Source organism: Eumetopias jubatus, unplaced genomic scaffold (assembly GCF_037043125.1).
Source record: "Eumetopias jubatus isolate StellerSeaLion01/CBP00866 unplaced genomic scaffold, mEumJub1_p1.0 scaffold_9, whole genome shotgun sequence".
Taxonomy (NCBI): domain Eukaryota; kingdom Metazoa; phylum Chordata; class Mammalia; order Carnivora; family Otariidae; genus Eumetopias; species Eumetopias jubatus.
The window spans coordinates 81,810,015-81,827,886 of NW_028274815.1; the positions used below are offsets into that span (position 1 = coordinate 81,810,015).

A 17,872-nucleotide genomic window follows, 5' to 3' on the forward strand; every position below is an offset into this window, starting at 1 on the left:
CCATGAGGTAGATTTGTTCATCAGTCCTTAAAAGCTCTCTGAACACCATAGTTGAGGGATTTCTATGGAGCCTTTATCACATAGGCATGATCAATTATTAACTCTATGTCCAGCTCCTTTCCCCTCCCCAGAGGATGAGGGAATGAAGCTGAAAGTTATGAGCTTCTCATGGCTTGGTCTTCCTGGTGACCAGTCCTCATCCTGAAACTATACAGGAGCTCACTGAGTTGCCAAAAACACTTTTTTTTTTAAAGACACTTTTTTTTTTAAAGATTTTATTTATTTATTTGGCAGAGAGAGACACAGCGAGAGAGGGAACACAGCAGGGGGAGTGGGAGAGGGAGAAGCAGGCTCCCCGCTGAGCAGGGAGCCCGATGCGGGGCTCGATCCCAGGACCCTGGGGTCATGATGTGAGCTTAAGGTGGACGCTTAACGACTGAGGCACCCGGGCACCCGAAAGCCAAAGACACTTCTATCACCTGGGGACTTTCAAGGAATTTAAGAGCTCTGTGTCAAGAACTGGGGTCAAAGCCCAAATATTAGAATAAAAGATGCTCCTAGACCTTCTATCACTTAGGAAATTACAAAGGTTTTAGGAGCTTGGGTTATAAGGGCCAGGAGACTGTGGATGAAAACCAAAATATATGTATTTTTATTGTACCAGAGAATCACACTCACATCCCTCATCCAGACGAGCAACACGTTCTGTTGGAGCAAGGGTCAAAATATATTTTGCATGTGACTTCCTCTCATACACACCACCACTTTAGTGAAAACCATCATCTCCTTCCTGGATTATTGACACACTGGTGTTCCTGCTTCCATTCTTCAGTAGCAGCTAGAATGACCCTGTAAAATGGTGAATCTGATCATGACATTCCTCTGCTCAAAAGCTTCCAGTGGGGGCGCCTCGGTGGCTCAGTTGGTTAAGTGGCTGCCTTTGGCTCAGGTCATGGTCGCAGAGTCCTGGGACTGAGCCCCACGTCTTTCCCATGGCACTGTGTGCTGTACCCTTTTGCTGCCTTTCCACTTCATTTCTGACCATGTTCTCTTTACTTCCTGTGCCCCAGCCTGGTGGCTTCCTTGGTCAGGGTGCTCCCAACTCAGGGCCCTTGTTGTTCCACCATGTTTCATATACTCTGTCCATACAGGGTTTTGTGCAGATGTCACCCATCAGAGAGGCTTTCTTTGACCTGGACTGGTATCCAGTATCACCTCGTCCTGTCACTTTGGATGCCCTCACCCTTCTTTGTCTTTCTTTGTAGGGATCATCACTACTTGCCACTATGAATTTGCCAGTTGATTTCTTCATTTCCTATTTTCCTCCATTGAACTGCTGCCTTCCAGCGCAGGGGCTTTCTCTCATTCACTGCTGCATTCCTAGCACCTGATACGGTACCCGGCACGTAGTAGAGTCCCAGTTAAGGGTATAATGAATGAGAAATACCATTGGATGACATTGATCATTTGTACTGCTTCTGAAGTTTCCCTGTCATATATAAGGTTGCAGTATAGCGTTTTCTTGTTACCTATCAGTGTTCTTTTTCATTAGTACATAGTTGTGCTGAGTAGCTGTCCTCTCAGACTTCCCTTTCTAAGAGTATGCATAGATTCCCTTGGAAGTTTGGACTCCTCTTAAACTTTTTCATCACGTTTGCATCAGCATCTTATTTATTTTCACGGATGGTTAATCACGTCATCTGGTGTAAAACGTTAATCGGGCAGCTCTCATCCCCTCATTTCCAAATTCCAGTCTCTAGTCTCCTGGGCGGGGCTTGTCCCCTCTTCACTCCATGTGTGGAAGACAAGGATGGTTCCAAGATGCCCTCAATGGCTCCCCGTTGCCCACAGAACAGAGGCAGGTCTTCAAAGATTGGCTCGCCAGACCTTCTATGCTGGGGCCACTCCCTATTTGATTGGCTCATCTCTTCCTTGCTGTACACACTTTGTAGCCAGGTCATCTGTGCCACCCCACCCTCATGGCACCCAGCCTTTTCCCCGTTCCTCCCTTGTGCCTTATTCCTGTGAAACCGAAATATCCACAGCCACTTATCTTAATGCCACCTCCAGTTCCTTCCTGAACCTCCTCATCTGTAATTTCCTTGCCTTCCCTGTTCCTCTCGTACTTACTACATCTCTTCTTTCCTATCTTGTGTAATGATGACTTGTGTTCATGTCTGATCTTCTGTACCAAATACAAGCTGAAGATACAGTCCATTCAAGATCTAATACCAGGTCCCTCAGAGCCTTGTGCTGGGAAAGAAACTCAACAGTCTGATGAACGGTTTAACACTTTGTTCCTTTTCAGAATTCTTCATGGACAGACTGTGCTCACTGTGTTTCTCTTTTCTTTGCAAGCAGTCATGTCATTTGGAAAAATCAAATACCACCGAAGTTCTGCTTTGGAATAAGTCCAACAGATTTTTAATGTTTCATTTATGTTTTCATTTTTCCCAATTATTTTATTATTATAAGTCCTTTGCAATCCTCAGAAGGGGAGCATTTTTTAAAATCTCTACAGAAAGATTGCAGATTCAGTTCCAGACCACTGCAATAAAGTGGATATTGCAGTAAAGCAAGTCAAATGAATTTTTTGATTTCCCAGTGCTTATAAAAGCTATGTTCATACCACACTGTAGTCTACTACTAAATGTTCAATAGCATTATGTGTAAAATAATAATATATATACCTTAATTAAAAATACTTTATTGCTAAAAAATGCTAACCATCATCTGAGCTTTGAGCAAGGTATAATCACTGATCACAAATCACCATAACAAATATAATAATACAGAAGTTTGAAATATTGGGAGAATTACCAAAATGTGATATAGAGACACGAAGTGAGCAAATGCTGTTGTTAAAATGGTGGCAGTTGACTTGCTCAAGGACACAGAGCTGCCACAAACCTTCAGTTTATAAAAAAAATGCAGTATCTGCAAAGCACAATAAAACAAAGTGCAGTAAGACAAGGTTTGGCTCCATATTCATAGTTGCACTGTTTTTTAGTGGGGAGAAATTAAATGTATGTTTCAGCCCCAGCATGTGACTAAATGTAAGACTGTGTTAGTGAGTTACTGACATAAATCAGTTAATTCTTTTTTATTTATTGAATTCCATTCTGTTTATTTTTTGTGCTTATTTCCATATTTTTATTGTTTATTTTTATTTATTTACTCAATTTGATTCTATTTATTTTTATTTTATTTATTTATTTTTAAAAGATTTTACTTATTTAAAAATGAGAGAGAACAGGGGGAGCAGCAGAGGCAGAGGGAGAAGCAGACTCCCTGCTGAGCAGGGAGCCCCACAGGGGGCTCGATCCCAGGACCCTGGGATCACGACCTGAGCCGAAGGCAGATGCTTAACTGACTGAGCCACCCAGGTGCCCCTCTATTTATTTTTAGGATTGAATTTTTTCACTCAGTCTTTGTCTACTTAGCATTATCATGCAATAATAGCAGCTTGCTGATGTATCATATCAAAATGTTGTTTCTCACTATTTCCTGTTTCTCATTATCTGTTGCTTATTGCAGTTCTGTTTTTTTAAAAGTGTATTTGGTTGCTGTGTGAATTGGGATACATGCACCCAGCATTTTTACCTTTGAATGAACTTGCTTATTTCTCTTAATACTTAAAAGCAAATTTAATATACTCTGTAAATATTTACCTTTTTTCCCCCCCAGCCAAATAGGCATGGCTCATTTCAGACTATTCTTTACGTTAAATCCAGTATTTCCCAGAGTTGCTTCAAGAAGGAGCAGCCTGGGAAGCTAATTCTGAGTCAGGCTGCCTCTGCTGACTTTGTTTCGAAGGGTACTTTTGCCTACTCAACACAAACTTGGAAAATATTGGTGGAGCTATTAAATGTCATAATTTTTTCTTTAAGCTCTCATAAAATACGGAACATTAATTGGATAGTTTGTGTTCGTCTGTACCTGGAGGTTGTGCTTTCTCTCCGGAGGGCCTTGTCCCTGCTCACCTCTGCCTGTTTCCCCTTTCCCTCCTTGCTGTTCACTTGTTAATTACAACTGTATATAATTTTTGAAACTTATTTTGGATGGTTTTTTGTTATAGTTCGTGATTCACATTTTTACATTGTTGCTTTTTTGTGGATCCTGCTATCTGGAAGCTTCCTGTCTTCTCTTCCCAGCATTTGACAAAACAGATTATTTTAAGTATAATGAGAAAATAGAATGAATCAATAGCTTTGTACTCAGCTATATGTAGATCTTTAGCTTTTAAGCTCAGTTCGTTTCAACACTTGTAAGTAAAGAGAGATTAAAATACACTCAGTCTAAGAGAGGGTTGTCTTAACAGTGTATTTTGTATGAGACCCTAATCCTGTTCCCCTTCTCACTAAGTGAATTTCTATAGCAATTAAAAATAAAATAAACTTTAAAGTATCCATCCTTGCAGACGTTTACATGCTAGTAATAAAAAGTGAATGACACAAGAATTTAGCAGGAAATACAAAGAACAAACCGAAACAAGGGGAGGTAAACCACTGCCTAGGAGTCAAGCATGCCTCCCTGCCCCCGGTTTTGTATGGCCTGTGGGTCAAGAATGGCTGTTATATTTTTAAACTGTTAAACAAAATCAAAAGAAGAATGATACTCTGTGACATATAAACTAGTAGGAAATTCTCGTTTCCATGTCCACAAATAAAGTTTCATAAGAACACAGCCACTCGGGTGCCTGGGTGGCTCAGTGGGTTAAGCAACTGCCTTCGGCTCAGGTCATGATTCCGGAGTCCTGGGATCGAGCCCCACATCGGGCTCCCTGCTCCTTGGGGAGCCTGCTTCTCCCTCTCCCTCTGCCCCTCCCCCTGCTTGTGCTCTCTCTCTCTGTCTGTCAAATAAATAAAATCTTAAAAAAAAAAAAGGAATACAGCCACTCGTATGCTTAGGTATTATCTCTGGCTCCTTTTGTACTATGACAGCGGAGTAAAATATGGCCTGCAAACTGGAAATATTTACTGTCTGGCCCTTGATAGAAAAAAGTTAGCTGACCCCTGGACTGAGCAGTTGATTGTACTTGCGGTAGCTCATGTTCAGCCTTGTAAAAACCATCAAAAAGTTCATTTTGTTTTTCCTGATAACTGATCTATTTCTCCATAACATTTTGATGAGATAATGACTCTGGAGAACCAATTCTGTCCATTCAAGTTCATTTATCCTCCAAGGAATAGTTGGGGGTGGGGAGAGCCATAAGTGAATGCACATTTGCAAATATTGATTCACTTGTTTTATTCTGTGAACGATGAAATTTAAGAAGATTTTTGTTTTGATTATTTTGCTACTACGTTTGACTCCTGTCATTTGTAAAACCATACACACTGACACACCAAACCTTCCATGCCCGCAGAGAGCATGTTAGCAGATTCGGTGTCTCTGCTTTATGGTCATCAATAAAGTACAGAACTGACCTCTCGGGTGACTACCCTTCATTGAATCCCTCCCTGCTCCTGGAACAACTGGGCAGATCCATTAACTACCGTCCAGTTTTAAGCAAAGGTCACTCGGGCCAATTTGGGGTGACTGAAGCATTCATAAAAGAAAGGAAAAGAGTGTTTTCAAAATGTAAACACAGGATCTTTTTAAACAACAGTTGTTGGTTTGTTGCTATTCTTTTCTGATATTTGCTGCTCGTTTATATGTTACTGTTTCCTACTAGTGTATGTGTTGCAAAATATCCCATCAGGGGCCAGATGTCCCCCCACCTCCTGTCCCAGTGGCCTTCTGTCTCAGGCCATCCTGGATATCTGCTGCTGCCTTTCTCTGGGCTCTGCTTGGTCCTGTTCCACTCTCCCCGTTCCTGGTCAGGATCCGTCACCGTGTTGGAGCGTGGCAGGCGTCATCCTGCGAGATGCACAGACGCAGTGTCTGTTTCTGCCTTTCTCCCTTCGACCGTGTTTCCCACCCTCTGTCCTTGGGAATAAGGACCTCCTTGCAGCCCAGTGACAGGAGATGGTACCCCACGCTAGAGCCCTGGGTACCTGGGACCGGAGGGCAGGGAAAGGAAAGCGAGAGGCTGGCAGAGAAGTGGGAGCTGCTGGGGAGAGGCCTTGCTCGCTCTCCAGTCTGTCTGCAGAGGAGCCCGTCCCTTGCTTCTGCGCATTTCTTCAGAACCGTTTTCTCTTGTGTCTTCATGTGGGAGAGGGCGGAGGAAACCACAGTTGGGGGGCATTTGTGACGTCACAGGCACAGTGGTGGTAGCCTCTCCACAGTCGCAAGCATCGTGGGGGGTACTGGATCTGAGGCCGGGGGAAGTCATCATATAGGGGGCAGTCATCATATAGCGGCCAGCAAGGCCCACGGCACACATGGCGCCTTCATGTTGGGTCTTCACGCCCTGCCTTCCAGAAAGGAGCTGATTTCACTTAGACTCGAGGGGGTTGTTATGGGCAGGCACATCCTTATCACCCAGGAACGCTGCACAGAGAAGCAGGGCTCAGTGGGAGAAGAGCTTCCAAAGACAGGGCTCTCAGGGGACTTTCTTCAACGTCTCTGCTCAGCAGAGGTCAGCAGGGCAGAGGTCATGGGTAAAGAGCGGCTGAACCAGCTGAATACATTTATTCCCCAACAATGATTGAAGCCTCCTATAATCTGAATAAGAACATGATCAGTGCGGGTGGGATGACTTGAATCCCAGTATAAAGGTGTTCACTTTATTATTTAGAAGTTCTTGAAATCTCTTCAAATTATTATGATTACTTTTTTGTTGTTTTTCACAAGCTATGCCATGCCATGTGTTTAGTACAGTGTGTAGACCTTTAAGGTTTGACTTTTTAAACTTGCTGTGGTGCTGTTTCTAAGACTCATTCTGGCATTTTAATAACTGTGTTCCTATAATTCAGATAACTTCCGTATGCTGCTTTAATTCTAAAATGTGTGAGGTGCCTGCAGGATGGCTCTCCTTGCCTTGTAAATAAGGGCCATCCTCACTTAAGCCCTGTCAGGTGACCTTCCTGTGTGAAGTTGCTCCTCATGTTACCACGTGTGCTAGAACAACCCACATTCCTCTCCTCTTCCCCTGCTGCTGGCCTCCGCCTAACACTGCCGTTGCATTAAAGCCACACTGGGCTCCACCATGAATTAGGTGATGGGTATTTCCCTCCATTTCTTCACTTCCTAGGAGGCTCTTCATGCCTTCTCTGTGTATTTAATGTCTGTCCTTTCAGAAAGCCTTGCCAGATGCTGCCTCCTCCATGATGTCCTTCCTGATTTCCTTCTCCACTCCTCTAGAGCTTGTCTGGGGCCTCATCACACGGTGTCCTATGTCAGAGTAGGTCATAAACACATCAGTTCCTTTGCCTTGATTAGATACTCTGAACCTGGAGATCATGGTGGTTTATATCCCTTAAGCAGTAATTACATGAAGTGCCTTTGAAGGATTGATTTGGTTGTCTCTGAAGGAGCAGACCTCTGAAAAATTAAACATACTCAGCATTCCAAGTGAAATAGTCTGAAATTTAAAACAAAAATTTAAAAGACTTATTTATTTATTTGAGAGAGAGAGAGAGAGCAAGCACATTCAATGGGAGAGGAGCAGAGGGTGGGGGAGGGAGAATCTCAGGCCGACTCGCCACTGATTGCAGATCCCGACGGGCTTAATCTCACGACCCTGAGATCAGGACCTGAGCCGAAATCAAGAGTCAGAAGCTTAACCCACTGAGCCACCCAGCCGCCCCTGAAATTAAAAATATTAAATAAGTTGCAAACTCTTATCAAGCCCGGAGGGGACAGTGGTAGCCTGAAAGCTGATGTGTGATCCGGCCACTCAACAAGAGCCTGTATCTCTTTGAGCCTCAGTCTCCACTTAAATCAAAGAACTTAAAAAGGTGAAAATAACTTCCCTGCCTCCTTCTTAAAAGTTTATATGAGGATGAAATGGGACGTCACCTTTGAAAATGTGTTGGAAATCACAAAACTGCCTCAAATATAACATCGCAAGGTCTTATTTGAGAAAACTTCATTGGAATCTAGACAACAGCTGTGCTGTGTAAATATGATGTACCTGTATCATTCAGCTTCTGATGTAAAATTGCATTCATGCCTGCCCGTGCTTCGTGAATAGTTTTAAGGTCATCTGACTTACGTCGTTCTCTGTAGCCAATTATGCTGACCCGGGAGGTTTTGAAATAGAATCTATCCGTTCCAGCAGAGAGAACCATTTTATCTTCGCCCTAATTCTTGCACACCCCAAATGCTTTGTCTTTATGTTTTTCCTTCACAGGCTTCCACCTGTATCACAAGTTGCCCACAATAGTGCCTGAGAGCTGCCTTCTTATAATGGTTGGCCTGCTGCTAGGAGGGATTATTTTTGGGGTCGACGAAAAGTCCCCCCCCGCAATGAAGACTGATGTGTTTTTCTTGTATCTCCTGCCACCCATCGTGCTCGACGCGGGCTATTTCATGCCCACTCGCCCGTTCTTTGAGAACATTGGCACCATTTTCTGGTATGCTGTGGTAGGGACCCTTTGGAATTCCATTGGCATTGGGGTGTCTTTGTATGGTATCTGCCAAATTGAAGCCTTTGGCCTGAGTGACATCACTCTGCTCCAGAATCTGCTCTTTGGCAGCTTGATCTCAGCTGTGGACCCAGTGGCTGTGCTCGCCGTCTTCGAGAACATTCACGTCAACGAGCAGCTCTACATCCTGGTCTTTGGAGAGTCCCTGCTAAATGATGCAGTGACAGTGGTGAGTAACATGTTCACGCTGTGTCACTCCAACACCACCGGCCACTCTCAGTCTGCATCAGCTTTCTGACAGTGGCGGCCGAGGGATGAACCGGCAGGCGTCACCTGCACCTGCACAGTCACGCAGCCCTGCTCTCAGACGGGCCCCTCACTTGGTTTAATGCTCTGTCATTGCGGTCTTGAAACGCTTTGTGAAATTTTTTTATTGATTATTTTTTATTTATTAGTATACAACGGGCACCTCATTTTCGGTTGCACAGACGGTGTAGCTGGTCCCTGCTTGCAAGGTCCTGCTGGTACCAGAGGAGCATAAAAGTGATTGTGACCTTTCCTATCTCTGAGGCTTTCTCAGTTGGCATTTTCAAAAGTGGTGGTCTTTGATCAGAATTAAAGGACTTCAGGTCCTTCGGAATTCTCCACGCGATGTGATGCTGTCAGGAGTGAACATGTATAACAGAAGCAAAGTGACAGCACCCACCAAGTGCCATTCTGTGTCTGGGGAGGGTTTATTAATTATTTTATGACTTAAAGCCAGTTTTTCATTACACTCTCACTTTCTGTTACTACTCAGCTAGCTTATTTCTGGTCCCCACCATTTTCCCTTAAGTGGGTATTCAGAAAATGCTCATTTATTTTTGATTCTCACTTAATTAACCCATAATTAGAGTCAGAGGCTGTTGTGATCTTCATGTTCGCAGAATTTACCTCCACCCTGCTTTCTGAGCTCAGGCAAAGTATAGAGCAGTGATGAGGAAGTGTCTCCCCCACCCACGGGCTTACAAAATGCTCTTCCCCCAGTGAAAGACACTCCGGTGACCCTGTATGGGGAAACCGGTGAGCGAGCACCAGTGATGCTGTTTTATTATGTTAGCCACCATTCCGTGGAGGTGATGGTGAGAGTTGTTTAATGGAGCCTTTAACCTCTTGTGAATGCCTACCTTGTGCTCGGGTCTTTGTGCAACCTATGTAGAAATTATTTTTCCCATTTGGTAGGTAAGAAAGTTGAGGCAGAGAAAAATTAAGTGTTTTTAAGTGACTTAACTAATTTATAATTCCCCTTCATTAGTTCCTCTCATTAAAATATTATTCCCGATTCACTCAAAAGTCAGCATAGAAACGAACATCACTCCCCATTAGCTTATGAACGGAATAAAATTTCAACTTGAAGGATGTCCCTTAGCTCCATGTGGACGTTATTAGGTAGAAGGTAATTTATTGAAAAGGAAATCCCATTTTTTAGAACAGCTGCTAAGATAGCTGTTTTGAGGCACCTAAGGTACCGCACTCAAGTAACAAAATACACTCCATTTATTCCGTTGTGCATTAACAGTGATTAGTCATTAACTTAACAATATTAAATTTTAACTGGGAAAGTACCATAGCAGTGAAGACATTTTAGAATTTATTCTAATTTCCAGAGGCTTCAAGGTTTTCATTGTGACTTACGTTTGCTATATACATGTTACCCTTGTTGAGGTAGATCGTGGACATTTTCATGAGGATTTCTTGGATCCCCTTCGTGTGTAGGAAACTTTATAAAGAAATAATAACGCCATGCTGCACTCCTTCTGGGCAGTCTAGCAAAGCCAGCTCAGTTTTAGAGTGCTATGCCCTGCCTTTACACTGCTCTCTCGTCTCTTAAATTTCTTAGTCAGACACCTCAGTGTCCCTTCTTTGAGCTTGTCAAGAATCAGATCTGAGGAAACAGTTTGGCTAAACCACCATTCAAACTGTGTGAAGGCCCCAGGCTTTCCAGGGGCATATCAGTGCTTCCTGTCGAGAGGCCCCAAGCCGTCAAATATGATTTTATGGACAGAGAGGGAGGCCTGATCCAAAGAGGGCAGTGGGCCAGATTGAGGGCACCACTCCAAAACAGGAAGGAGGGCAAGGACAGTGAAAGGGCATGGCTGCTCTTTAGATGTGGAATCTCTTGTTACAAGGCCAAAGCTTCTAAGTCAGAACGGCTGTAACGGTTTTCAGTGAATGAGCTTTCCTCAGGTTCGACCCCCTGGGCTCAAAGCCTGTGGACCCTTAAAGCCACACCCATAAGATAGTAGGGCATGCCCACGGGTTTTACCTACCTAAAGCTGAAGAATAAACCACCAGGTATTATATTCCTTGAATTGGCTGAGTAGTGGACTGAACGGGTCTGGTGTTAGGAATAATTAGAACATTGTAAAAAATGATCGTTTGCCTCCTTGTGAGGTACCCTCAGAGTACAGAGGTTGAGATGTTTTGTGGAAGATTCTTTGACGTCTGGTCTTATCTCTAGGAGAGGTTTAAGGAACTCATGGGGTAAGGGAAGGCATGAAAAGTATGGACCCTGCTGCCTACAGTGAATGATGCGTCACTAGGAGTTGCAACTAGAAGGGTGAAGATTAAACAGAAAAGATTCGTGTTAAAAATGTAGTCTGGAGGATGAGCAAAATTATGGGTTCATGCAATTACTTCTGTCCCCAAATCATGGGAGATTGAATATTGAGGTAGCAGAGTGAAGGGGAGAAAACCTACCATAAAAATGTCTCAGTGCAAAGAGAAATTGATAATATATAAATTGCCGTCCAACTGTGCCTGTGTCCAAGGTTACAGTAGATTGGAGTCAACTAGACATGACAGCTGAAGGAACAAAGGTCAGATTTTTAGATGGGATTTTTGTGCTTTCCCTTAGTGTAAATTTTAGGCAAAGATTGCTTAGGTTCTCAGTTATCAGATCAGTCCTGCCACTCCACAGTAGTCCAGAGTCAAATGGCTTATGTTCGTATGGTAATTTCCAACATCATTTCTAGAACGTGTTAATAATTCAGCCATTGAATAATCTAATACATTTTCCAGGAGCACTTAAAGAATTTCCTCAGTCTGTTACAATGAGGCTTGGTTACGGAACCAGGCTCAGGCTGGGCTTTATGGTCCAGGCATTATGTGCTGTGCACTGGAATTTAACTTCAGGAAGTTGGAAGATAAACAGTAACCACTTGGTACTCATTTTTGCTCTTGCAAATTGCATAATATATTTTAAATTCCTTAGGAAAAATGATTGTTTCTTGTATTTCATATAAAAAAAAAAGTGACCCGGAAACTAATTTTTTCTGGAACAGAGCTATTCTGATAAAGAATTCTGTATCGTTTGCATCTTTGTGTTACATGATTTCACTGAGTTCTTGCACCTTTTAAATCAAAGGTCCAAATAGATAATTTCTAATTCTTATAACACATAACTGTTTTAGGGGTCTCATACTCTACCACCTGAGCTCGCTGGGTGCTTGTATACATATTTTAAAAATCACAATAATGAGTAGAATGATTTGAAAGTGCTTTTCCTTTCCCCTTCCCTCAATGGTCAAATTAGCCCACTACAAAATATAGGCAGCGCTGGTATTTCGGTCTTTGAAAAATGCAGTTGACAAGTTGAGGTCAACTTTACAGAGACCAGCTGGAGACATAATTGTAGTCAGCATACATAGTACATATGCACATGCACATGCATATATAAATTATAACTCCAGAAGCACTTTCCGACATAGATTCCCTTGTGATACCATTAAAGCATTTAACGTGAATGAACAAACTATGGGTTATAGCCAGTGGTGACTAAAAGAATTTTATCTTGTGCTGATCACTGGGTATCAGGTTCAGTGTAAAGCAGGTGGGAGGGTGTGGAAAGCCTTCTGGTTGTCAAGGCAACGTCTCTACCTAAGACATTGCCCTGTAACAGTGACTTGGCCTCCGAGGCAGTAGAATGGTCGAACTGGAGCTTCTTCCCCGTGTGCTGAAAGTACAGTGCCTGTGACTCAGCTTTGTTCTCTGCAAAACCCGAAGAGCTGTTGAAACCAGCATGTCTCTTTGATCGGTTTGATGGATTGAGTTGCCAGGAAAACGCCTCTGGAAAATCTGACTGTATGTCAGTTGTTCCGTCAGGGACACAGGCCTGAGCCTCCTTTGGAGGCCTCATAAAAGTGCTCCATGGGGTGGGGAGGGGAGAGCCGCGGGAGGAGGAGGAGGAGAAGATCTGGGTCCTGTGCATGAGCACTCTCTAATTTTGCTGGGGCAATGGCGTAGGCACCCAGGAGGCAGCGTCCACGTGGGAGATGATATGTCCCCGAAGCCTGACTGGTTTGGGAGATCATCTTTGTTGCGGGAGGGCAGAGGTGAAGGTGATTTTCGGGGGCTGTAGGAGTTCAAGAAGGCTCTTGAGAAGAGCAGTGGTTTCAGCTGGGCCCTGGAAGATGGATAAAGTTTCCCGGGGTGTAGGGACTGGTTTCCTGCCAAGAGAAACCACAAGAAGGAAAGCAGGAGCAGTGGGGAATTACGGTATTATGTTTTGTGGAGCTGTGATGAGACTGTCTCCCAGACTGAAGGGTGTTGGAAAGCAGTAAAAACAAAACAAACAAAAACAAAACAAAACAAAACACAAAACAGCAACAACAACAAAAGCCAGGTGTATTGAGCCTTCCCAAAGTCAAGGATTTTAAACTTGAGAGTGACAAATGGAATAGCAGTATTTAAAGGAAGTGAGGCCTGTGTTGGCTGTAGGGGTCATTCGAGCCAGGGCGATTTGCTGGTGCAGGTGGGAGTCAGGGCAGAAGCTTGCGAGTCGGGGGGCAGAACTGCAGTGACCAAGTGGCCTGGGGGAGGAGGGAGGCTGTGCAGAGATAGCTGGGCGGGGGGAAGCCTGCCTCCCTCTTCTGGCAGCAGGTGACCGTCCCCCCTCGGCCTGGGCTGTTTGGAGACAAGGGGTATGTATAGCACATCTCTGATGCCGACTCGGGAAGCGACCACGGCTTGTTGAGGCTGACGGAGTCCCACGTGCAGCAGGCCTCTGGTTGGAAGTGGGAAGCAGCAGCTACTTGAAGTCATTTTCTTTTCTGGCAAATGATGATACTCTCAACGTATTTAAGTCCTCAGGGGAAGGAGTTGCTTTTTTTCTTTTTTTCTTTTTTTTCCCCCCCTTCTTACTCAAGTCATTTCCTGGTGGTACAATACCAAAATGCTCTCAAATGTCATACCTGCGATTATGAGAAAAGAAAAGCGCATTCATTTCTAGTCCTAATCCACTGCTTTCTTCAAAGCCAGCAGACCTTTATTGTCTTCTCCCAGGCAGCATGGAAAAATCAAATCATAATAAGGAATGAACCTTGACCACGATGAGTTTATGATCCAGCAGAAAAGAGGGAAAAATGACACAAAACCTGCAAATGTGGTGGGCTCTGACGGACCTTCAGGGAGGCGAAGAGTGGAATCGACTTTCGCCAGATCCCATGCTGGCTAGCAGGGTCAGAACCTGACTCATTCTCCCGTGCCTGGACCTTGAAAAACTTACCCAGAAGGCCAGGAGACCCGGGTTCTCGTATCGCGTGTGACATTTGGTGTGACCGTGGACAAAGGGGTTCAATCTGAGTTTCTCAGAAACCGAATAAGGGCGTAGCATGGCCTATACCGTAAAAGGCCTTCATCCCAGTGTCCTGACAGCCAGCTTTCCTGGACATGCTGGCTGTAAATAACCCAGTGAGAAGAAGCAGGGCACCCGCTGGACTCCTGTTTCCTTTGCTGGCTTTGTGAAAAATGTGGTAGGGCACCAGCCGTCACTTCCTGTCTCAGCTGGGTCCTTAGAAACACGTTTGCAAGCAGATTCCCAGCAGACGTGAAGTGCCGAGCATTTTTGAAGCTTAATTAAATGAAGACTATGTAAAGACCGTGTGGATGTTTCAGAAGTCAAGCAGCCGCGTGGGCTCATTCCTTTAGAAGAGGGACAAAATATGTGTGAAATTACAGCACATATACACAAAACACACAAAACACAGGTGGCTGCCTCTTTGCTTTAAGAAAGTTTGCTTTGGGTCTCATGTTATAGCAGAGGTGTGGGGTGGGGTGGGGGCTGGAGTGAGGAGGGAGGACCTCAGTGCCCTGGAGGAAGATATCTTCAGGTGGGCTACCTGTGCTGAGGGCTGGGGCCCCTTCCGTGGCACGACCCCACCAGAGAGCCTTGCAAAGTTAACTGACTTCACAGCAGCACTGACCAGCTTTCTCTGTGACCTATTCCTTCCCCAGCATCGGTGACACAAGCAGGGTCTGTTGGATGGCAACCAAGTCTTTTAAGATTATCTTTTAGATGGTATCAAGCTAAATACAGTTATTGCCACTGGTCATCAACTTGGGGGCACAGAAGAAATGTCCTTGTTAGGAGGCCAGGTGGATTTTTCTGTGGCCGCAGTGAAAACGGGGATGTTGGAAGGGGTCTTGACCACGCGTTCTCTTTCTCCCACAGGTCCTGTACAACTTGTTCAAGTCTTTTTGCCAGATGAAAACCATTGAGACCATTGACGTGTTTGCTGGAATTGCAAACTTCTTTGTTGTGGGAATTGGTGGGGTGTTGATTGGCATCTTCCTGGGATTTATAGCGGCATTTACTACTCGGTTCACGCATAACATCCGAGTGATTGAGCCACTCTTTGTCTTCCTGTACAGTTATTTGTCCTATATAACAGCCGAAATGTTTCACCTCTCGGGTATCATGGCGTAAGTATTCACCTCTTTGTTAAAAGTACTGAATGTGGTGACATTTCATTCAATTTATGTATTCTGAGCTAAGATGCTAAGGTCACATAAGTTTCATAAAAGAGGTTTTCTTAAATTCTTTTCAGAAAAATTGAAAATGGATTTTCCCGACTCTTTGTTTCAAAGAAATGAAGACACTCAGCCAAATTTATACTAAAGCTATCTGGTGCTAGAATAGAAAACTACCTAAGAATTATCTCTGGGGTCTCGTATGAAATATGACAGTAAACTGTTGAGGTTGATTGTCAGGCACCAGGAATTTTCTGAGTTTGACGCCCACTCAGGGTAGTCTGTGTAGGAGGCTCTCCGCTTACTCCAGCAAGGTCATCTCACCTAAACTGCATCTGGAATTCTGGAATTACTTAGGATATTCATTTGAATGACATTAGTGGTAGGGAACGTTCACTTTGTATGCTAGATTAGATTTGAAATAATGGCGTTAAGTCATTCAAAGCAAAATCCAATGAATAAGGCATGTCATCATGTCATTCTGGCTTAGCTTTTTGAATAAACAGGCATGATTATAAAGCAAGAAATTCTGTATCACGGATACAGTTAGCATATTCACTAACAGATTTGGAAGGATGTTCTCAAGAAGCTCTGCAAGTGGGCTGAAGGAGGGTGGTGTTTGGATCTGATTCTACTTCTGAGGGTCACTTTGAAGGAGGCTTCTTGTTGGGTGTGGATGTTGTAACAGAGCTTCCAAAAACAAGCCTATTTTATTATGGTCACACCCCATATAGGGTTGGTGAGAAAAATACTTAGTAATGGAAAGCCTTTATAAGTTTTCATTTTGACAGATACTTATTTACAGCTCTAAAGGTGCTGGGCTCTATGCGAGGGCCTGTGACGTATCATGTTTTGGTATGGTAAACATAGGTCTGGTTCTTGAGGTTTTCTCATGTGGCCTGATTTAGGTGTTGCTTTAAGGGCTATTTGTTTTTCACCTCGTGTCACGGCTTTTGTATCGGAAGCAGATTAGATTTGTGGTAGGAGAAGTCAGATGCCTCTCCCGGAGGAGAGTGGGACCCATTATAATGCAAGCCACGAGTTAAAGGTTGTGTGGTTTTCTGTTTCACCGAGAACCTAAATAAAGCAACATATTAATCCAGTTTGGCCCAGTAATAAAATGTTCTGTATCTTTCTGGTTGCTATTCATATCATTTGTATGACTTCCAGTTTCCTCACGGTTCTTTGACCAGTGTCATTGAAAGTGTGTGATCAGCGAGTTACAAGGTCTTTCCAGAATAGTGGGGGTGGGACTCCGTGTGTGGTGTTTTAGCAATATTCTAACAGCAGTTTGCGGAAGAACCTTGAATCTGTTTTGACCACATGCATCAGTAAAAGTTCTAGAAGGCCCACACAGTTGTCTCAGGATGTGTGTCAGTTGGCCTGATGTTCGTTCAGGGGCAGAAACTGTGATGGGAAGATCTAGAGTCCGGGGGGATAGTGAAGGTGTTGGAAGGGGTTGGGGTTGTGGGTGCATCTTGCTTAGAAATGTCCGTGAGGGCCAGAGTCCACAGAGCTTGGAGGTTGGTTCTGACCTCCTGTGAAGATGGGATTGTGGGTTTACTTGCTCTGGGAATTAGGAAATAAGGGACAAATGGGACACCATATTCCTGATAAATAGCACAGGTAATTCTCTGCGTGCTTTGTCGGGGAAAGAAAAACATCACCTCTGTTTCCAGCTTCAAAGCAAACATTTATTTTACAGCTTAGCGCACAGAAAGGTCCTTTATTACATTTAAACTAATATTGTCACTGCACAGAGTACGCCTCAATCATAAATTAACTGTTAAATAAGATATTACAGGAGGTTTAAACATTTTTGGATCTGGAATTACCATGTACACCCCTCACCCTGTGATAGCCAATGAAGTGTGTTCGTTCTCAGAAAGTAATACCCTGTTTTCTAATGTGAGGTGATTCCTATGCTATTCAGAACCCACCCAGGCGTGATGCTTCTGTATCACCCCTCCCCCTCCCCATTTGAAAAGTGACACCCCACATCGCAAGTACCTTCCTTACCTTGGGATGTTGGTCCAGAGGATCCACTATAATGATGTAATTAAAATTGCACACTTACGTGCACTTCTTTTATAGAACTAGTGATTTTTTTCCGCATTTAAATTGCACTGAGTTTAGGAATTCCTATCATACTTCATGCTAATTACACTCTTTTGCCATTTGAAAACAAATTTTAAGGTTAATGGGAAGGAAGGCATGTGACATGCTGAGCATGCTCAGTAATGTGCCTTGTTTGCTTAAGAGAAGTGGGTGGCCACACAGAAAGGAAAAACACTGAGGTTAGCAGAAAGGTTAAAGCCCCCCTGTGAAACAGTGTAGCAACGTGACTCTGTCCTACGGGAGTTTTGCCGGCTCTCCTCCCTGCCTCCCTCTCCACCTTCCTTCCATCCATCTCTCCTTCCTCTCCCCTCCCCTTCAGATTGCCTTTCAGATCCTGCAACCCTCTGTACCTCCGCTTTGTCTTGGGTGGGCTCTGAGGCAGCCTGTCCTTGACTGAGAGCACTCAACAAGCAGGACGTTAACACAGAAGTCTGGTTAAAAACGTCCTTCCGCAGAACAGAAGAGTTGGGTCTGGGTTCAAAATGCAATCA

The 17,872-nt window shown here is 44.0% G+C and overlaps 1 protein-coding gene across 1 annotated transcript in view; it reads left to right on the forward strand.

Moving 5' to 3' along the window:
- Positions 1-17,872, forward strand: part of SLC9A2 (solute carrier family 9 member A2) — a 94,808-nt gene that overhangs the window by 27,046 nt on the left and 49,890 nt on the right. The window contains exons 2-3 of the mRNA XM_028104033.1: positions 8,240-8,703; positions 14,965-15,215. Coding sequence (XP_027959834.1) covers positions 8,240-8,703; positions 14,965-15,215 — 715 coding nt within the window. The remainder of the gene's footprint in view (positions 1-8,239; positions 8,704-14,964; positions 15,216-17,872) is intronic.